Source organism: Lithobates pipiens, unplaced genomic scaffold (assembly GCF_037356315.1).
Source record: "Lithobates pipiens isolate NorthernLeopardFrog02 unplaced genomic scaffold, aLitPip1_a1.2 Scaffold_16, whole genome shotgun sequence".
In the NCBI taxonomy this organism is placed as follows: domain Eukaryota; kingdom Metazoa; phylum Chordata; class Amphibia; order Anura; family Ranidae; genus Lithobates; species Lithobates pipiens.
The window spans coordinates 411,057,881-411,075,278 of NW_027507748.1; the positions used below are offsets into that span (position 1 = coordinate 411,057,881).

Below are 17,398 nucleotides of genomic sequence, written 5' to 3' on the forward strand. Positions count from 1 at the left end.
GAAAGCATTCAAATGGTACATTGTTACCTACACTTAATTTTTTTGGGCTTGGTTCACATTGATTTGATTTCTGATGTGACTTGAGTTACACTGAGTAACATGGCAATTTAAATAACATTGCTTCTAAATGTGCTCATTCACATCAATGCAGCGTAGCTGTGATGCAAATTTGGGGAGGGGCCCGTGTCAATTTGGTGCAATGAAGTGTGATTTTGTGTTTCATAGACTCCAACGGAAATACATCAAGATGGCATTTACATGTGTTTTTTAATGTATTTTTGTGTGCCATTTGTGCTGGTTGTTAGGAGCCAACCATCCCTGGGAGCTGAGGCAATAGTCTCTATGGCCATAAGGTGGCACAAACAGCGGGGAGTGAAACATCTATAGGACTGTAATCCTCAAAGGCAATTGTGTAGTATATACTGAGTGATGATTCCAGATTACTGCTGTGAAAAAATAACAATGTGTAAGTATGTATGTGAACGTGCACAAGGGCAGACGGTAAGCCCATAAAGGGCATGTGAACGTGTGGAAGACTAGGTGGAGAGTAGAACCACTGAGTGAAAGAAGCCACATAGCTAACCAGGGCTAGTATGACATCATGTTCATCACTACAATGGTGGATCATGTTGAGATATGTGTATGTGTATATGTATATGTGTATATATATATATATATATATATATATATGAATTATAAAATATTAAGATATCTATTATTATCAATGTACTATGAATCTCTGTATATGGACGAGGAATCATTAAACACGTCTTTGCATCCTTACTTTGCAGTTATGCTTTATATAAAGTCCCAAACCCTTCCTGTTTTTGATACATCACCAGGGATGGAGGCAGATGAACCTACCTACTCATTGCCTCATATAAAGTCCCAACTCCCTTCTCCCCCCTTTTTCTCATTCCTGCTGCTGACGGCAGGGAAGAGCCATAGTAATTACACATTAAAGAAGACCTTCAGTAATTTTTTCAACTTTCCATCTATTAAATCCTCTGCCCTTGTTGTTTTAACTTTGGATAGTAAAAAAAAAATCTGCTAGTAAATACCTTATACAGCCCACTTCCTGTTTCTTGTCTAGCAAAAAGTCTAGGCTTATGACATCATGCACAGCTCTCTCTCTCTCACTCACATGAGAGTTTGCCAGGAAGGGAGTGGGGAGGAGTCATAAGAGGGCCAATGAAAGCTACAGGGCTGCAGAGCTGGAGGTGTGCCTCTGTTTAAATCCAGGACATAAACAGGCAGCAGCTTCAGCTGCCCACATAGAATAATATGCAAAGTAGTTGAAGGGAAGCTTCAGAATGGAAAAGATGTTCTTATTACAAATTATGTGAGCAGACTGCAGTTCCTCTTTAAATGTATCAAATTCGCATGAAGTTGCATGGCAGCTGCACTATAAAATTGCATTAAAAATTGGATCAAATTTACACTGCACCAGTGTGAACCTAGTCTTATTTCACAGCCCACGCACGGTAGAAAATATACGAATGTCTGAAGGAGGAAGTATTTTCTTACATGTCAGGTTGTTTCGCAACTTCTCAATAGACCTTGTGTTTTTTAAACAAACGTACCTGTATGCATAGTGGATTTGTCGTGTCTGTTTAGCCTGAAACAGATGGCTTAGAGATTGAAAGTATGAGCTGTATTCTTTTAAGGGATTTCCAGACAGTCAGCTCTTAAAAGCACAAATGGCACATGTATTTCCAGACTTCAGATTAGGAACATAAAGAGCATATTTGGCAGCTGTTATCTATTGAGTATGTTGCAAACAACAAGTAGATCTTTAGGTGGTGCTGTGTTGCTGCCATTATGCTAAAACAAATGTGTTTTTTTTCTATTTTATCTGTGATTGAGAGAAACGTATTTATTTGACTTAAGTCATAGGAGTCTATTCACTAAACGTTCACTTAGAAGAATGAAAAAAAGTAAGCTATAATCACTTCACTCACCTAATCCCATGCAAAGCAAAACTCTGTTTTTCAAATTTTTTTGCAGATGATTAGGTATCCAAATAAAACACTGTTTCACACTGTTTAACTTGTAACTAGGTAAACTGTCGCATACGGTATTTGTGATATGTTGAATAGAATTGGAATAAAACATATGTTTTAATATTTATAATATTTTTATCCTGGTAGCATACTATCCAATATAATTCAGTGATTTTTTGGTATTAAAATAAATTAAAATTAAATTATATTTAATTTAAATTAAATTAAAATCTACGTATATACCTGGAAATCAGGAATAACTAGCAAGTAGGGGTGTTTTCACTGAGAATGCCATGGTCTGTAACCTGCCTCATTTGTCCTGTGCTAGTTTGCTGGCCTAAGCCCCCATGTTTCTGTGCTACAGTATCTCAGAAAATACCTCTTATGGTGAAAGTAGAATGATGTATTCTTTTGGAATTCTACCTAACAGGTGAATTTGCAAGGCTTCTTGAAGAGAAGGAATCATTAATAAGTCAGTTGTCACGCGGGAAGTCTTCTTTTACTCAACAAATTGAGGACCTGAGGAGACAGTTGGAGGAAGAAACAAAGGTAATTATAGCTAGTTACTTATATCCTATCAGCTTGGACCTTACAAAAAAAAAACTTGGGACCTCACAAAAAAAAATTACTGCTGAATAGAAGAAAGGCTACTGTTCACAGATAGCTGCTATGGTGATATTCCAGTAAACCAAACCTGTAACTCATTTGTAGATAATTGTATACAGTTTTGGAAATAAGATTATTTAATGACTGTAATAAAAGGTCATCAGTGTTGTAATAAAAAATCTGGCTTTTCTATGATTTACCAGAATAAACAAAAATAACTCACATATTGAATATTAAAAATAATCACTAATCTACCCATAATCAATGATGACCCCAGTCATTGATTACTCAAACTTTCTACCAGGTGTTCAGGACCGTGCCTAACAGAACTAACAATGTTAGTTGGATAAGTATATTACTCAAGCCATGACAGACCTATTGTTAAACTCCTGGATAATAAACCAGATACATTACCCCATGTGGCCACATAGCAGACCCAATATGTTTGACAGAATTACACCTTTTGCGGAACTCTATCAAAATACAAGTCCTCGCCTTAACCACAACCTTTCTAAGGCTGGGTTCACACTGCTGCGGCTAGGAGACCCGGATGTGATTCGCACTGCACTGCAGTGCAAATCACATCCGATCTCTGTGCGATGCGAGTTCAGCCATACAGATAGTATGGCTGAATTCGCATCGCACCCGCTCCAAACTCGCACAGGACCCTTTTTTTGGTCCGCAGCAGAATCGGATCGCATGGGTGTTCACACCATGCGATCCGATTCCTGTCCGAGTTTGCAGATCTCACCGCGATATGCGAACTGATCTGGGGGTGTCATTAAGGTTTCACTGACACTCCCAGCAGTCCGCATAGGGCAGTGTGAACTGCCGGCGGGAGGCATGCAATGCGGGAACCCGCCGCGGATTCGTGGCGTTCCCGCATCGCTTCAGTGTGAACCCAGCCTAAATCAGATCTCCTTCATAATAACCCTTCACAATACATTACGCCGTCTTATACCTCAATATGTGTGAAAAAACTGAAGTCTAAATTTACCCTAGAACGTACAGAACATAAGGATCCATGCTGAACAAAATTCAGGAGGGTTTTGTTTAGGATTCTTACATCTGAGTACAGGGTCCCAAAGACCTGACCCTGTATGTACCCCCATACCTCATCTCTATGTTGAAGATATAGTCAACATGAAAGTACAGTAGTGGTATTATGGTGTTTTTGAAAAAAAAAATATAAACAATATAACATTCAAGATGAAAGCTATAAACTTGGGTAAAAAAGCACATGGCCACCTAAAAATACTGCAAGGATAGGTGCCTCCTTGTGCTAGAAACAAATTCCCACTCTCTCTCTTGATGCTTTGGTGTGCCAACATGAATAAAACCAAAAAATAATGGGAGACCTTAGGCTAGCATTAAAAAAACAAAGAGGAACAATTTTTAAGACTTTCAACATCATTCACAAGAGTATCATACCTTACTTACCTTATCCTAACCACAAAAATACCTTGTCACATGCACCTAACCATCCTAAAAGGCAGTGATAAGATAGACAACTAGATTAAGAAAACTTTCATATTGACCTCCTATTGATATTCTCCAATATCCATTACTCTCCTCCAAGTGATTAGTTATTCCCAATCTTGTGGCTGGACAAAACCCTCCCTCGCCCCTCGGCTTTTTAAAATTGAAAAAAGCGTAGTAACTGCAAATAAAAGGCAACCTGACAAAATTAGCTGTTTTTGTACAGCATGTTATACTATGAAATCCAACATCTGATCACTTGCTATTAGAAACAATCCCAACTATTTTATTTCCACTAAGAGTCCTAATGTTACTTTGCCTAAAATAACTTTATTCCTTCCCTTCTACATGACACATTTTATAGTTCAATTTTATTTAAACAGGCCAAAAATGCTCTGGCACATGCAGTGCAGTCTGCCAGACATGACTGTGACCTCCTTCGCGAACAGTTTGACGAAGAACAAGAAGCTAAATCAGAGCTCCAGAGGAGTCTTTCAAAGTGCAATGCTGAAGTGGCACTGTGGAGGAATAAATATGAAACTGATGCCATTCAGAGGACAGAAGAGTTAGAGGAAGCAAAGTAAGCTGCAAGTTTATTTCATAACCAGTCTTCAAAAGTATTGTCAGAAGTATTGGACTTTAAATATTTATCTGTATGAAAATAAATGTATTTCCAAAAAGAATATGCACAGAATCCAGCAACATCTCTAAGGCCGCGTACACACGCGCGGACTGTTCGCCCAACTTTGTCTGTCCAACAGTTTCGGCAAACAGTCCGCTCAAACTTAGCATGGACGGACATGGCCACACACGACGGACGAACAGTTTGCTGAAACCGTGCGCGATGGGGTGAACGGCACGTACGACGGGACGAAAAATACGACGTCCTATACACTGCATTATAGCTTTCGGCGTGAAAATCCTTTCTGAGCATGCGCGCAACTTTGTTTGACGAACAAGCCTACACACGGGCGGACTGTTCGCTCAAACAAGGTTTCAGCGGACAGTTTTTCGGAAATTCCGAAAAACCTTGTCTGTCCAACTGTCCGCTGAAACTGTCCGCTGAAAGCCCACACACGAGCGGACTGTCCGCCCAAACACTGTTCAGCGGACAAAGTTGGGCGAACAGTCCGCCCGTGTGTACGCGGCCTTAGAAACAAGTGGGTGATTAAATCCACTGAGTTCTCCAACGACGAGTACATTTTCCCCTTCATTTTTTTTTAGTGCAATTTAAATAAAACAAGCAAAACAGTGGCAAAAAAGTTAAAATTAGATTGCATGTGTGTTAGCCTTTTTTAATACAGTGTTGCATAAGGCAGTGATGTTAAGGTGTGGCTAGCTATACCAACCAATCCCAATTGCTAACTTCTTCATAAAATAAGCTTATACACATACATATATATATATATATATATATATATATATATAATTATTTTTTTGTGCCTCCCTCCATAGGAAAAAGCTAGCTATACGCCTCCAAGAGGCTGAAGAAGCGGTTGAGGCAGCTAATGCAAAGTGTGCATCTCTGGAGAAGACCAAGCATCGTCTGCAGAGCGAGCTGGAAGACATGATGATTGATCTGGAAAGATCCAATGCTACTGCTGCTGCCATGGATAAAAAGCAAAGGAACTTTGACAAGATTCTAGCTGACTGGAAACAGAAGTATGAAGAAGCCCAGGCTGAACTGGAAGCTTCACAGAAGGAGGCCCGCAGCCTGAGCACCGAGCTCTTCAAGCTGAAGAATGCCTATGAAGAAGCCTTAGATATCTTGGAAACCGTAAAGAGGGAGAACAAAAACCTGCAAGGTAGCCACCTTGCTTGATAACAGAAAAAAAAATATTTACAGCATAGGTTTATTTTAAGATATAACTTTTTGGACAGATTGAAATAGAAAACATTTATCAAAGCTGTGTTATATATGCATTTACTGTATGTGTAAAACATATTTCTGACCTATGTGGTCAGCACTTAAAAAGTGACATTGATAAGAATGATGAGAAGTGTGATTTGAATCTGCCACTTGCTTCTTATAATCCTTGTACCCCCCACTTTACCACTGTATTTCCCAGTTCTTCCCTGAAGGTATGCTCCTTTTATCAAATTTAATGGAGCCCTATGCCTTCTTCGGGTATGTAAAACATTAAAGCAACCCTGTCTAGAAAAAGGAGCCTTGTAATAGTAGAGCACTTAATCTAACCTCTCTGGTGGCTTGTGGCTCTTATGTTTTCTCATCTCTACCACTTTTTGGCATTCAATACTTCTGGGAGTGTTGGGTTCCCTTGAATCCTGCCATTTACTATAGTTCCAGCCTCTGACCCCTGCATCACTGCTGAGTCCTGTAGTGTATTAGGGGTGGGAGGATGAAATTGCAAAACATGATTGGGAGCACAAACATCTGACACCTGTAAATGTTGAATGCCAAAGGGACTAATGGTGGCTGCAGTGCTGGAAAGGTAGGAGACGCAACCTACCAGAAATGTAAGAATAAGAACTCTTCTCTTGCAGGGCATCTTTACTTTTTTCCAGAGCAAATCTAAAAATTACTTCATAATGCCTATTACATGTGAGTGGACATGTAAATGCAGGCACAAAGGTCTTGTTGGCACAACATAGAAGATATTTTTGATAACTAGTGTGATGTTTGAGCTGCAGGGAAAAACCTAAAACTGCCACATCCCTGCTATCTCAAATGTGAGAAGGTTGTTCAATTATTACAAATTTATTTTCCATTTCAGAGGAGATTTCCGACCTGACTGATCAGATCAGTGAAGGTAACAAGAATCTGCATGAAGTAGAAAAGGTAAAGAAACAGGTAGAGCAGGAGAAGTCAGAGATACAGATGGCTCTGGAAGAAGCAGAGGTAAGACCAACATGAATGCAAGGAATTTAATTGAATTCTCTCATAGAGCAATCTAGCTTTTCTTACAATGGCTGTTAAAACCTCCCCTAATCCACTAGATGGGGGCATTACACAAAGACAACACTAGTTGTTGCTATTTGTAAATAGGGATGAGCTTCGTGTTCGAGTCGAACGTACGTTCGACTCGAACATTGGCTGTTCGGCCGTTCGGCGAATTCCGAACGTTTTGGCCGTTCGCGTCAAAATTCGAGTGACGCGCGCGCGGACCACAATGCACTGCGTTGGCGCAGTGCATTGCTGCCCGATGATTGGCCAAGCATGCACTGTGACCCCGCATGCTTGGCCAATCGCAGCGCCGGCAGCGAGGAGAGCCATGATTGGCCACAGGCATCCTGCCTGTGGCCAATCATAGCTCAGGCTGTGTAGTGCACGCCCCACACTATATAAGGCCGCCTTTAAGGCGGCCTCCTGTAGTGTGTTACTTTGCATCTGAAGCAGTGGGTGTTCTGTGTACCTTCAACACAGTACACACCAATCGTTTTTGGCTGATTTCCTATCTTGCTGCTGTGTAGTGGTTGTTGTCTGTGCCCTGACTGCAGTATACACCACTATATTCACCTCACCTATATAGCTAGTGATCTAGCTTTAACCACTTAACAACTGCCCATTGCCGATTAACGGCTTCAGGGCGGTTGTTTAACTCAGAGAGGCCGTTAATTAACGGCCTCCCAGAATTCTGCTCTCGCGTGCCCCGAGGTGTGCGCACTCGAGAGCATCCGTGACCGCCGGGTCCATAGGACCCGGGGCATCACGGTAAACGGCCGCTCATAGCGGCCGTTTACCACGTGATTGCTCCGTCAAATGACGGAGTGATCACTTGGAAACAAACCGGCGTCATGTTATGACGCCTGTTCCTCCCTCCCCTTTCTGTACCGATCGGTACAGCAGAGGGGAAAGAGATCGGTGTCAGCAGCGATGTGGGCTGCATCTGCAGTGCCCACATCGCTGCTCACCGAATTTAACCCCTCAATTCCCTGCCAATACTCTGCAATACCAGTGCATACTCTGCAGTACCCTGCCATTACTCTGCAGTACCCCGCCATTACTCTGCAGTACCCCGCCATTACTCTGCAGTGCAGTACCCCGCCATTACTCTGCAGTGCAGTACCCTGCCATTACTCTGCAGTGCAGTACCCTGCCATTACTCTGCAGTACCCCGCCATTACTCTGCAGTACCCCGCCATTACTCTGCAGTGCAGTACCCCGCCATTACTCTGCAGTGCAGTACCCTGCCATTACTCTGCAGTACCCCCCATTACTCTGCAGTAACCCCCATTACTCTGCAGTACCCCCCAATACTCAGCAGTACCCGCCATTACTCTGCAGTACCCCCAATACTCTGCAGTACCCTGCTATTACTCTGTAGTACCCCGCCAATACCCCGCCAATACTCTGTAATACCCTGCCATAAATTGCCATACCCAGCCATACTCAGAGATACCCAGCCATACTCGGTGATACCCTGAAATACCCAGCCATAGACGCCCCCCACCCCTCACCGCCCTCCGGTGCTTCTACCAACTCGCCAGTACGATCAAAGCCAGAATCTTTTTTTTATTTTTTATTTCAGGCTTCCCAGCCTAGAGGTGAGATGTGGGGTCATATTGACCCCCCAGATTTCACTGTAAAGAGGACCTGTCACCCCATATTCCTATTACAAGGGATGTTTACATTTCTTGTAATAGGAATAAAAGTGATCAAAAATATATTTTTGGGAAAAAAAATGTCAAACTAAAATAAATAAAGTAAAATGAACAATAAAAAAATAAAATAAAAATTAAAGCGCCCATGTCCCCATGTGCTCGCATGTGCCACACATGTGAGGTATCGCCGAGAATGTTAGAGCGAGAGCAATAATTCTAGTCCTAGACCTCCTCTGCAACTCAAAACATGTAACCAGTAAAAAAATATTTAAAGCGTCGCCTATGGGGATTTTTTAAGTAGAGACGTTTGGCGCCATTTCACGGGCATGTGCAATTTTGAAGAGTGACATGTTTGATATCTATTTACTCAGCATAACTTCATCTTTCACTTTATGCAAACATTGGGCTAACAAGTGGTTAATAATAGAGCTTGCAGTCAGTAGTGTTAGGAGATAGTGCGTGCTGTCTGCGTGCTCTGTACCCAGTACATACCGCTATAATATAGGGCAGGCCCCTACTTTCAAACATCCAACTTACAAACATCTCCTACTTGCAAACGCAAGGAGACAGCAGCAAGTGAGATGAAAAAAGATGGACGACAAAACAAATTATACAGGGGTGATAACCCTTCCCTATGTTTTCCAAAAAGCTTAAAGATAGTTTTTTTGACTGGAGCTACACTTTAAAAATGTACCGGTTGAAAATGACAAACAGATTCAACTTAACACAACAAACCTACACAGTCCCTGTCTTGTTTGCACCGCCTGTATACTGCTGTTCTGAGTATATAGGGCCTGGGGGCCACACGCATTTCCTTTTTTTAATATGGGTACGGGGTTCCCCTTAATATGCGTACAAGACCCAAATAGGCTGGTAATGGGCAGGGAGGGCTACCCATGCCATGTTTCTCAATGATTTTCAACCATATTGCAGGAACCAGATATAACATTAAAACCGCAAGCAGTTTTAAATGGTGTTATTTCCGTTTAATGTCATTTTGTGCAGGGACTGTTCTAAACACGGGAAACATGTGGCACTTCACAGGCATACTACAGACACCCCGCAGGCACCATATTTAAAGGAATATTTCACTTTTTTTTTTTCACTTTAATCGTCATTAAAATCAGTTCTCCTGCCAAAACGGTAGTTTTTAAAACTTTTTTTTGCAGTGACCCATGTCCCCTGAGGCAGGAGGCAGGTCGCCAAACCCTTTTTAGGACACTATCTTGCATATTAGCCGTTAAAATGAGCACTTTCCAATTCGAACGTTCGAGTCCCATAGACTTCAATGGGGTTCTAACGTTCGTACCGAACGCGGGGGTCGTTCGCAAGTTCTGGTGCGAACCGAACCGGGGGGTGTTCGGCTCATCCCTATTTGTAAACTTTCCTCTTCCAGGAATATAAAACTTTTCAGTTACATCTAGATCTGAGTAAACTAGTCTGTCTAGACCAGGGGTATCTAGACCATCAGCAGAGCAGTGCAGGGAAGTGTCAGTGAGACACTAATGCATTCCAATTTCAGAATTTCCCACGCCACACCTGCACTGAGGGGGAGACACTGTGCCCCCACACATTGTAATAGATGGCAAACATTGTTTGGTCCTCTAACTGTAGCTGCGATCATCAGCTTTTGTGATGGGGAAGAGATTGGGTGCAGTTCTGCTAGGCGGGGCAGTCCCTGTTTTCAGGACTGTCATTGACCACTCTTAAAGCCAATCACAGTCCTGCTAGCTCCATCCACCATCTGGAGGAAGATGACCCACTTGGTTGCCACTGCCAATCTCAGAAAGAAGGGATTTCAATGTGATTGAGAAAACCACAATCAGGTGACAGTTTGCATAATTATTGTTGAGCTTTTGAGAACTTTGTTGAAATTATTCCTGAACCTTTGCATCACTTACTACTGAACCCCTGCACTCTGTGTCCCTTTAAGCCACAGCCAGTATTCGGCGCAATGAAAATTACACCCAACCACTTTTTCTCAGCCGCAGGGGCCCAACCTATGATCCTGCACACAAGCCCACTGCTTTCAGAAAATGCCCCTGACCTGAGTTCATCATTGTGCATCTATTTCATATGCTTGTATGTGACATCACATACATCACATACACCACATACAAGCATGTGGGCTGGATGCGAGAGATGGATCAGCAGGATGAGTGTGCCAGGACAGGTAGATGGGTCTCATCTCTGCTTCCTTTCACCACTCTGCATATCACACATATCATAGATAAGAAGAGGGTACATCGGTGGAGCAGATGAGCAGGAGGGTACAGCGGTGGGGAAAATTAGCAGGAGGGGTTCAGAGGCGGGATAGAAGAGCAGGAGGGTACAGCGGTGGGCAGATGTGCAAGGAGGTACAGTGGTGGAAGAGATGAGAAGGGTTTTCAGCAGTGGGACAGAAAAGCAAGGGGGTACATTGATGGGCTAGATGAGCAGGGGGGTTCAGTGTTGGGCCAGATGAGCAGGGGGTTCAGTGTTGCAGGCAAAAAAGCAGGGGGGTAGAGCAGTGGGGCAGATGTGAAAGGAGGTGTATTGGTGGGGCAGATGAGCAGGGGGTTACAATGGTGGGGCAGGAGAGCAGGGGGAATAGAGGTGGGGCAGAAGAGCAGGGGGGTACAGAGGTGAGACAGATGTGCAGGAGGTACATTGGCGAGGCAGATGAGAAAGCAGGTTACAGTGGTGCAGCAGATGAGCAGATGGGTTTAGTGTTAGGACAGATGAAAAGGCGATTCACAAGTGAGACAGAAGAGCATGGGAATATGGTGGGGGAGCAGATGTGCAGGGAGGTACAGTGGTAGGACAGACAAGAAAAGGGGTACATTGATGGGGCAGATGAACAGGGGGGTTACAGTGGTGGGACAGAAGAGCAAGGGGGTACAGTGGTGGGAGGGATGAGAAGGAGGTTCAGCGGTGGGACAGAAAAGCAGTGGGTACAGTGATGGGGCAGATGAGCAGGGGGTGTCAATGTTGGGCCAGATGAGAAGAGAGTTACAGTAGTGAGAAACATGAGCGGGGGGTTTAGTGTTGGGGCAGAGGAGAAAGAAGGTACATTGGTGGGATAGATGAGCAGGGGGTTACAGCAGTGGGGCAGAGGAGCAGGAGGTTCAGAGGTGGGGCAGATGTGCAGAGGAGTGCAGAGGAGAAAGGAGGTACATCGGTGGAAAACATGAGCAGGGGGTTACAGTGGTGGAGCAGAAGAGCGGGGGGAACAGAGGTGGGACATATGTGCAGGAGGTACAGTCATGGGACAGATGAGCAGGGGTTACAGTGGTCAGATAGAAGAGCAGGGGGATACAGTGGTGGGGAAGAATTCAGAAGGTACAGAGGTGGGGCAGATGTACAGGGTAGTACAGTGGTGAGGAAGATGTGCAAGGGGTTACTGTGGTGGGGCAGATGTGCGGGGGGTTACAGTGGTGGGGCAAATGAGAAAGGGGGTTACAGTGGTGGGGCAGATGAGAAAGGGGGGTAAATTTGTGGGACAGATGAGCAGGGTGGTACAGTGGTGGGGCAGATGTATAGGGAGTTACAGTGGTGGGGCAGATGAGCAGGGGGGTTCAATGTTGGGGCAGAAAAGCAGGGGGTTAGAGCAGTAGGGCAGATGTGAAAGGGGTGTATTGGTGGGGCAGATGAGCAAGGGGTTACAGTGGTGGGGCAGATGAGCCAGGGGTACAGTGGTAGGGAATATGTACAGGGTAGTACAGTGGTGGGGCAGATGTGCAGGGTAGTACAGTGGTGGGGCAGATGGACAGTAGTGGGGCAGATATGTAGGGGGTTACAGTGGTGGGGCAGACATGCAGGGGTGTACAGTGTTGAAACAGATTTCTAGGGGGAGCAGTGACCTGAGGTGTGAAGGTGCAGGAGTTGGGGCTCATCTGAGGTGTGTAGTTGCAGGAATTGAGACTGATCTAAGGCGAAAGAGTGCAGGATATTAATTTCGCATTTACTTTATAAAAAAAAGTATTTTTCGTGATTGAGAGTGTGAAGTTGACATTTTTTTTTTATAAGATCGGTACGCTCAATGTCTTTGAAAACATTTTTCGGCACACTGTGCTCAAAAGATTGCCTACCCCTGGTCTAGACTAGATAACTAGGTCACTTAATGGCAATTATGTCTCTATTGAGATAAACAATGTCTATGCTTAAGAAGGGGTGTATTTCATAAATGTTATGGAAGTGAAGGTGGCAAGATTTGGACAGAGATTGGATGTGGGGCTGAAAATAGAGGTCAGTGTCTGGGATTACAGCACCTCAGCTTGAGAGGAGAGAAGAAAAGTTGTTCTGTTCATCCCAGTGGAAAAGTCAGGGGAGGGGCAGCAGCAGCAACAGTAGTTTTTTGGGGTCAGGAGTAGAGATACAGATTTGTGTGTCATCAGCATAGAGATTATATTGGAAGCCATAAAAAGTTAACAACTGATCAAGGGGGAGGTGTAGACAGAGAATAGAAGGGGTCCAAGGATAGAGCCTTGGGGAACTCTTAAGGAAAGGGGAAGAGGTAGTGATAGAGTTATAGGTAGTACTGAAGGAGTTCCTAATTGGGTAGGAGGAGAACCTCAAAAGAGCAGACTCCTGGAGGCCAAGGGATAGAAGTTTTTTGAGGAGGTGGTCAACTGCGTTAAAGGCATCAGAAAGGTCTAATGATACAAGTATTGAGTAGTGGCCATTGGTTTCAGCAGTTATTAAGCCGTTAGTGTTGAGGGCAAAAGTCAGACTATAAGGGGTCGAGAAGGTTGTTATCAGTGATGGCTCAGATGGCTGTAGACTAGGCATTCTAGAAGTTTTGAGGTAAACAGAAGCAAGGAGATGGGTCTTAGGTTGTTTAGAGTCGTGGGGTCCAGTGAGGGATTTTTAAGTATCAGAGTGACCAGTGCATGTTTTAGAGGGAAGGGGTTGAAGCCACTAGAGAGGGATAGAAGTGAGAGCACAACAGTGAAGGTGCATAAGGTACTTGTGAGAGAATGAGATCCAAGGTAAAGGTGATAAGATGGGTATCAGAGAAAAATTTAGCAACCCCTTCTGTACTGACAGGGTCAAAATCGGGCAATATTGAATATGGTGGTAGACATAGTTGGGGGAATTCATAAAAGGTGTTGTAGACACCCTTTAGAATTCCATTGGGTGCAGCACCGAAAAAGTTGGTGCATTTGAACAATTTATGTACTGTACCTATCACAGACAGGTACATGAATTTCTGGTGTCTGCATTGGGGAAGAAGTGTCTACACTGAATGCTCTTTCCCCAGTGCACTCACTCCCACCCTCTCTCCCTGCCTACTGTGTCCATCACCTTGACAGGTCCTTGACCAAGGAATTTTAATGTATGGCTGGGCAAAACTGACTAGTTCCCCATCAAGCCCACTCTAATGTTGGGTATGGGAGTGTGTTTATCTATAATAACTATTTAGTCCAGTAGTGGCTTTTGAATCCACACACTACTGTTCACTGTTACTCTAAAGTGTCACAGACCTAATAGGAAACTATTCTCTCAGTTCCCCATCAGGCCCCACCCACCCAATGACAAGTCATTTCCCAAATGTGGGCATTGCCCATATTTGAGTAAAGACATTAGCTGTAACCCCATCCATTTTGCTTACACTTAGTTTCAGCCAGGAAATTTCCTGGCTGACAGGTAAATGAGGCAGGGGATACAGCCCTGTGTAAGAAACTGTTACATATATAACAGCTTTCCAGCACAGGCATAGCCTACTCTGGTTAGGCGTGCCAGATCAAAGTTGGTCTTAATTGCTGCCAGTTTCCTAAGCCAAGAACTGGCTGTAATTCTTTAAGAATCGCTCCCATAGTGATGCATTCTGAAAGTGGTGGTAGTAAGTACTGCATGGATTTGCCAAATATGTGGAGAATGTTACTGACACTGCCGCATATGCTTGCTTGGTAGTAGTTCTTAACCACTTGCCGACCGGCTCATGCCCTTATATGTTGGCAGAATTGCTCTCCTGCGCAAACTGACGTACCTGTATGTCAGTCTGTAAAAGCAGGATAGCGGGCGCATGCCCAAGGGCTTGATGTCCACCGGTGACCCACGATCACAGCGAGGAGAAGCAGAACGGGGGAACTGCCTATGTAAACAGGGCATTTACGCATTCTGCTTAGTGACAGGACAAGGATTTGCTGCTCCCAGTGATCGGGAGAAGTGATCTGTGTCATCTTTCAGTAAGCCCACCCCCCCCTACAGGTAGAACACGCTGAGGGAACACACTTAACCCCTTGATCGCTCCCTAGTGTTAACCCCTTCCCCGCCAGTGTCATTTTTACATTGATCAGTACATTTTTATAGCCCTTATCAATGAAATAATGTCCCTGGTCCCCAAAAAGTGTAATTTGGGCTCAGATTTGATCGCCGCAATGTTCACAGATTGCTGCCATTACCAGTAAAAACAATAAAAAATAAATAAAAGTCCCTAAATCGATCCCGTCGTTTGTAGACCCGATAGCTTTTTACCAAAACTATGTAGAAGAATATATATATATGTGTGTATATATATCGGCCTAAACTGATGAATAAATTAGTTTTTTCCATGGATATGTATTATGGCAGAAAGTTATTTTTTTCAAAATTGTCACTCTTTTTTTGTTTATAGTGCAAAAAATAAAAACTGATCAAATACCACCCAAAAAAAGCTCTATTTGTGGGGAAAAAAGAACGCCAATTGTATGTTAAATAGGGGGAAATAACTGGAAAGTGGTGATTTTGTCACAAATCGCATCTATCTTGTTTTTAAAATGATTGGTAAAGTCCTAGGCAGTGAATGAGTTACTGGACAGTGGGGGGACAAAGTAGAAAGTTAAAAGTAGAGAACTGGATGAAACGGTATTAATGAGAATGATAAAATAGGTCTATTTTGCAAAATGGAGGGAGCAGTTATATTTTAGGAGACCATATTTATTCAGGACAAAATTCTGAAATAACCAAGTTTTACACCACACTCGCTCAAGAGCATGACTATTTCTTTTGAGACTTCTGGTGCTATCTGTTTGCCAGGGCTGTAGTGGTCAGGGTCTAATTCTGTGTGCAGTGAGGGGAGCAAGGGTGTCCAGGGAGGAAGTGATTGAGCTGTTGTACACAAAAGTACCGTAGCTAGGTCAGGGCAGGACAAGAGTCAGATTGTGTTGTAGAGGTAGTCAGTAGCAGAATAGAGAGGGGAAGGGCTAAAGTGTGGAGGGCTTCTGATGTTAACTGCTTTCTGGTTGGAGGGATAGGAGGTTAAAGACAGGGAAAGTGTGAAACTGATGGGGTGTGATCAGAGAGGGGAAAAGGGGGCATTGGAGAGAGGAGGTAAGAGTGCAGAGCTAAAAGATTGCAAGGTGTTGCCATCAGAGTGAGTAAGAGTTATATGTCCATTGTGTTAGGTCAAAAGATGAGGTTAGGCTGGAAAACTGAGAGTTAGCTGATGTGTTACCATTACCAGTATGAAAATCATCAAGCTGTATTATGCTTTTATTCTAGCCATTTATCAATATAATGGATTCCTGGTTTATGTTATTATTAGGGTGCACTAGAACATGAGGAAAGTAAAACCCTCCGATTTCAACTGGAGCTATCTCAGATAAGATCAGAATTTGAAAGAAAATTGGCTGAAAAAGATGAAGAGACAGAAAATATCAGGTACATTCTGTTATAGGATTAGGCATGTTCATTATTTAAAAACTGTGTGTTGGTCAAAGATGACCCATGGTTTTAAAGCAAAGTCTGACACAGCAATGGAGTCCCTAACCGTGCCTAAAAGAAACTGCAGTGCATGCAGCCAGTACACTGTCCACTATACCACATTCTTCATGGTGTGACTGTTTTAACAGTAAATGGCAGCTTGGGTGTGTTTAGGTGTTAAAATAAAATATTGCATCACATGTTTTCTGTAGACTCTGATTTTGCCGATAAAACATTTATTCTCTAAGCTTCACTTTAAGAACTGGTTGGTAGAGAGATGATGATTACATTTTTTTACTTGCAGTAAAACATTTTTGGTTGTCATGGCACTACCCCACTTTTCTTTATTCTGTATTTCTTTAACATCGGTGTGATGCAAAATGCATTAGAGCGGACTTTCTCAACCTTTTCAACACATTGAAACCCTTGAAATAACTTTCCAGTCTCAGGGAAGCCCTGCTCAAAAATAATATAGCTACAAGAAACGATACATTGTGTGATGGACAATAGGAAGAATGCTACTTATACTTGTAAAAAAAGAAGAAGAAGCTGTGCAAATAAAGTCCAATTAACAGATAGTTGATTGTAGAAATGGAAACCATCTCTCATATAACAAGAAATGTGGGATAATATTCATTGATTCTTCAGTTAACACCACATTGAGTTCATTCAATAAGTGTGTCACCACCTTAAGCAAAACCAGCATAGGGCTATAGCCCGGCCAAGGCCTTAGCTTGCACTGAAGATCGTAGAAATAGGCAATGGATATCGATTGCACAGATAGTTTCAAACACTGGTGACACTGCTCAATCCAGGACCATTATATTAGCAACTCACTCAGCAGTAATCCAGAAGAAAAAGAACTACCATAGTGTAATATTGCCTTGATTAATTATAAAAACAGTATTGTACTTATAACACAGAAGTTTAAAATAGCGCATAAAATTACAGAGCCGGCTGCAAACAAACTCCCGTCGTCCTAGTGAGACAGCGAGGTGATGTCAGAGCGTATCCTCCTCCAGATGCGTTTCATCATATGTGACGTTGTCAATGGGGAACGGGTAGCGTGCTGATTCACCACC

At 43.1% G+C, this 17,398-nt stretch overlaps 1 protein-coding gene across 1 annotated transcript in view; it reads left to right on the top strand.

Annotated features, from left to right (window-relative positions):
- The window catches only part of MYH15 (myosin heavy chain 15), a 69,513-nt gene that overhangs the window by 40,867 nt on the left and 11,248 nt on the right, over positions 1-17,398 (top strand). The window contains exons 30-34 of the mRNA XM_077482443.1: positions 2,434-2,552; positions 4,472-4,668; positions 5,544-5,893; positions 6,824-6,948; positions 16,159-16,274. Of these exons, the coding sequence (XP_077338569.1) occupies positions 2,434-2,552; positions 4,472-4,668; positions 5,544-5,893; positions 6,824-6,948; positions 16,159-16,274 (907 nt within the window). The remainder of the gene's footprint in view (positions 1-2,433; positions 2,553-4,471; positions 4,669-5,543; positions 5,894-6,823; positions 6,949-16,158; positions 16,275-17,398) is intronic.